At 62.7% G+C, this 3,256-nt stretch overlaps 2 protein-coding genes across 2 annotated transcripts; one reads left to right on the top strand and one right to left on the bottom strand.

Annotated features, from left to right (window-relative positions):
- Positions 1-120: 120 nt before the first annotated feature.
- Positions 121-1,323, bottom strand: F751_2472 (Protein YIPF5; the record flags this gene model as incomplete). The annotated part of the gene is made up of 4 exons (XM_011400224.1): positions 121-289; positions 526-611; positions 812-951; positions 1,119-1,323. The coding sequence occupies 4 exons, from the start codon at positions 1,321-1,323 to the stop codon at positions 121-123; spliced, it is 600 nt and encodes a 199-aa protein (XP_011398526.1).
- Positions 1,324-2,408: 1,085 nt separating this feature from the next.
- On the top strand, positions 2,409-3,143 carry F751_2471 (DNA cross-link repair 1 protein; the record flags this gene model as incomplete). The annotated part of the gene is made up of 1 exon (XM_011400223.1): positions 2,409-3,143. The coding sequence occupies one exon, from the start codon at positions 2,409-2,411 to the stop codon at positions 3,141-3,143; it is 735 nt and encodes a 244-aa protein (XP_011398525.1).
- Positions 3,144-3,256: the final 113 nt, after the last annotated feature.

The raw sequence follows: 3,256 nt of genomic DNA, 5'->3' as shown, positions 1-3,256 counted from the left end.
GCGCCACCGCCTTCGCCCCCCCCCCCCCCTCCCCTTGCATCCCTGCCCTCCCCTGCCCCGTTCACCGCCCCTCGTGGGGCGCGGGTGTCGGATCCTCACGGCTCGCATGGCTCCACAGGGCTAGTACAGGGTGAGCAGGGCAAAGGCGGTGTACATGAGGGTGGCGGGGTACATGATGACGGAGGTCTGGCCCCGCAGCGCCGGGCTGCGCTTGGTGAAGAGCTTGGCCGCGGTGCCTGCACTCCAGAAGACGGCGGCCACGCCCAGACCTATCGCCGCCAGCGACCTCCTGCGGGGCCAGGGGGAGGGGTTTGAGCTCTTGCCTGGTGTGGTGATAGGTAACCCATCAGCAGTCTTAACATGCGGGTGCCAGACCGCAGACTACGTGGGCCCCCCAAAAAGCCCGCCCGTGCGTGCCTAGGGAGGAGCAAGGATAGCAGGGCGTGCCCCACAAGGGGCAGCAGGGCGTAGCCCAGCAGGCAGCAGCAGGCGTAGAGGCCGAGGTCAGCAGCCTCGGGGTCTGACCCCGTCATGCTGTTCAGCACAAACCAGATGAGGCCCGAGCCCACCACCGTCCAGCCGAGGATGTAGCCGAAATGGAGCTTACCCACCTGGGCAGCCAGGGGGGTGTAGGGGAAGGGGAGGTGGAGGGTGACCCGGTGCAGGTGCTTTGTATGGCAAGGCCAAGGTCTTTGCTGGCCCAATGTCCGACAGCACTCATAAGACGTCCCTATCACCCTCGTCCGAGCCTGCCATCGTCACGCCGGGCCACTGCCTTACCCAAACCGCCTGCGATGCAGTACTTCCTCACCAGGAGATGGGCGAAGCCTAGGAGGGCCATGAATATGAGGGGTCCACCCAAGTCCAAGCTTTCCAAGCTTTCTTTAGACAGCCGCATCGTCAGAATGGCAGCTGTCCGATTGATGATGGCGGGAATGTCGATGCCCAGTTCTGTGATGGTGGAAGAGGCGGCCTGAAACAAACGTGTGAGTGGGGCAAGCAATCGAGCAGAGTTCCTGACGATGTTGGCTAAAGGTGAACTCCATCAAGCCCCTTGGAGCCGACAGGTGGCCCCCTGCCCACCGCCACTGAAGAGAATCCAAGTTCTAGGGTGTCACCTTCAAGGAGGGGTGCCTCGTCTTCGAAGCTACCATAAACGCCATGTCCTGAGGTGCCGACCCCTCCGTACGAGGGGTAGGCACTGGAGTCGGGGGCATAGCTGGACGACGCTGGTGTGATCCAGTCGACGCCGGGCTGGGGGTTCAGGACAGAAGGCTGGGGAGGGACGAAAACCTGGGGGGTCACCCCAGTCCCATACTGCATCGCTCGGGGCTCTACGGATTCCTCCCGACCTTCAATCCAAGCAGGTGTCTACAGAACACGGGAGACACCACTGACTGATCCAGGGGGTGGCTCTCAAACACAGTGCGTGTGTACCCTGTCACCGAGCAAGAATTGAGTAGCGATGGATGGTGCTCAGGTCATCCCGGAGAGAAGAGGGTTGCATGTTCCTCCTCTGCGATGGACAGGTCGCCCATAGCCTTCCAACTTTCCATTGATGCTCGGAGCCTCATGCTTTGAATGCGCAGCACCAGGATCGCTTCAGATCGCAGTGCTACAGACTCACACAAGGGATAAATACTGGCGATTTGTGTTGAGAATTATAGACGTAAATACCAGGCTGCAATTTGGACAGGGTAGAGCTGTCCAGCATACCGCTTGCACCTCCTCCGGAGGAGGGACCCTGCCAGGCGCCAATGTTCCCCTGCCCCACCTTTTCTCCTCCCCCTGTCGACTTGTTGGGCCCTGCCCCCAACAGATTCCTCGATATCATCCTGCTCGAGAACGAGCTCTCACAGCAGGTAACATGAAGGACGACGCGGCAGGTACAGGTGTCCCGACAACCCCACCCCGCCTGTTGATACACCTCCTCCTCTCCATACCACCACCCGCAACGCAGCTGAAGCACGTGGGAGACTGGAGACGCGACCTCACCCCGTTGGGCGCTGTTGCTCTGCCGCATCCGGCGGACTCACCCTTACCCCAGCACGACACCGGCGAAGACGAGGTGGATGTGGAGGAAGTCGACAACATGGCAGTTCCAGGTGGACAGGGCGGCATTGAGGGGTTATGGAGGGTGCAAGTGCACTTCCCTGACAGTGCCTGGTGCTCAGTCTCCGGCAGAAGCTGCTGCTTAGGCTGTGTCTGACCCCTATCCTCACAGACACCTCAGTGGACGGAGTCGAGTCCGATGATGGGTTTGAGACTGGGAGTGCTGGCTTCGAGTTTGTAGGCTCCTTTCACCAGGCCTGATTGCCCCGGCTCCCAGCCCGGGCAGGAGCTGCCTCTCCCTCAATCCCGCCCGATTGGAGCTCTCCCGCCCTGCCCGCAAGCAATTCCACGGCGGCATGGCCAGCCAGGTGGAGGCGCTCAAGTATATCCCCGGCACCAGCCTGAACGTGGACGGCTTCCGTTTCCTGCGCCCCGGCGCGCGCCACTTCTTCCTCACCCACTTCCATGGCGACCACACCACGGGCTTGACCAAGGGTTTCGACGCGGGGACCATCTACTGCTCCCCCGTCACCGCCCGCCTGCTCATCCGCGACATGGGCCTGCGCGCCGGGGTCGTGTGCCCCCTGTCCCCCCATGTGACCGTGGAGGTGGGCGGGGTGGCGGTGACCCCTCTCCCCGCCAACCACTGTCCCGGCGCCGTCATGTTCCTCTTCGTCATCCCCGGGGACGGCGGGGGCCGGCCCCCTCGCACCGTGCTGCACACGGGCGACATGCGCTGGGACGACGGCGCGATGATGGCCTACCCCGCGCTGCGCGCGCTGGGCACTCTGGACACGCTGGTCCTGGACACCACCTACTGTGCGCCACGCTGGACCTTTCCACCCCAGGAGCAGGTGATCCAGGCTGCCGCCGAGTTTGTGAGGCGAGAGGCCGCCAGGTCAGCAGGCCGAGTGCTGGCCGTGGCCAACAGCTACCACATTGGCAAGGTGCTTTATGTTGTTCTGGGGGAAGTGTGGGGGGGACAAGAGGGTTTTCAGGGCAAAGGTGGGGACATGCAGGGTGGCAGGGTGGGTCTGCAGAAGGTAATATGTGTGTGCCCCTTTCCCGCTTCAGAGGGAAATAGGAGATGAGACACACCCTCAGCAAGGAGAATCGCTGGCCCGCCGGCTCGTCGCGTGGCGACCAAGGGCCCATTTCTGGATTCTTGATGTACAGGGAGCCCCCCTCCCTCGCTCTCAGTCCC

The sequence above is a fragment of the Auxenochlorella protothecoides genome (genome assembly GCF_000733215.1).
Source record: "Auxenochlorella protothecoides strain 0710 unplaced genomic scaffold scaffold24, whole genome shotgun sequence".
In the NCBI taxonomy this organism is placed as follows: domain Eukaryota; kingdom Viridiplantae; phylum Chlorophyta; class Trebouxiophyceae; order Chlorellales; family Chlorellaceae; genus Auxenochlorella; species Auxenochlorella protothecoides.
The sequence above is the reverse complement of the archived record's forward strand: the minus strand, read 5'-3'. Positions and strand labels throughout refer to the sequence as shown.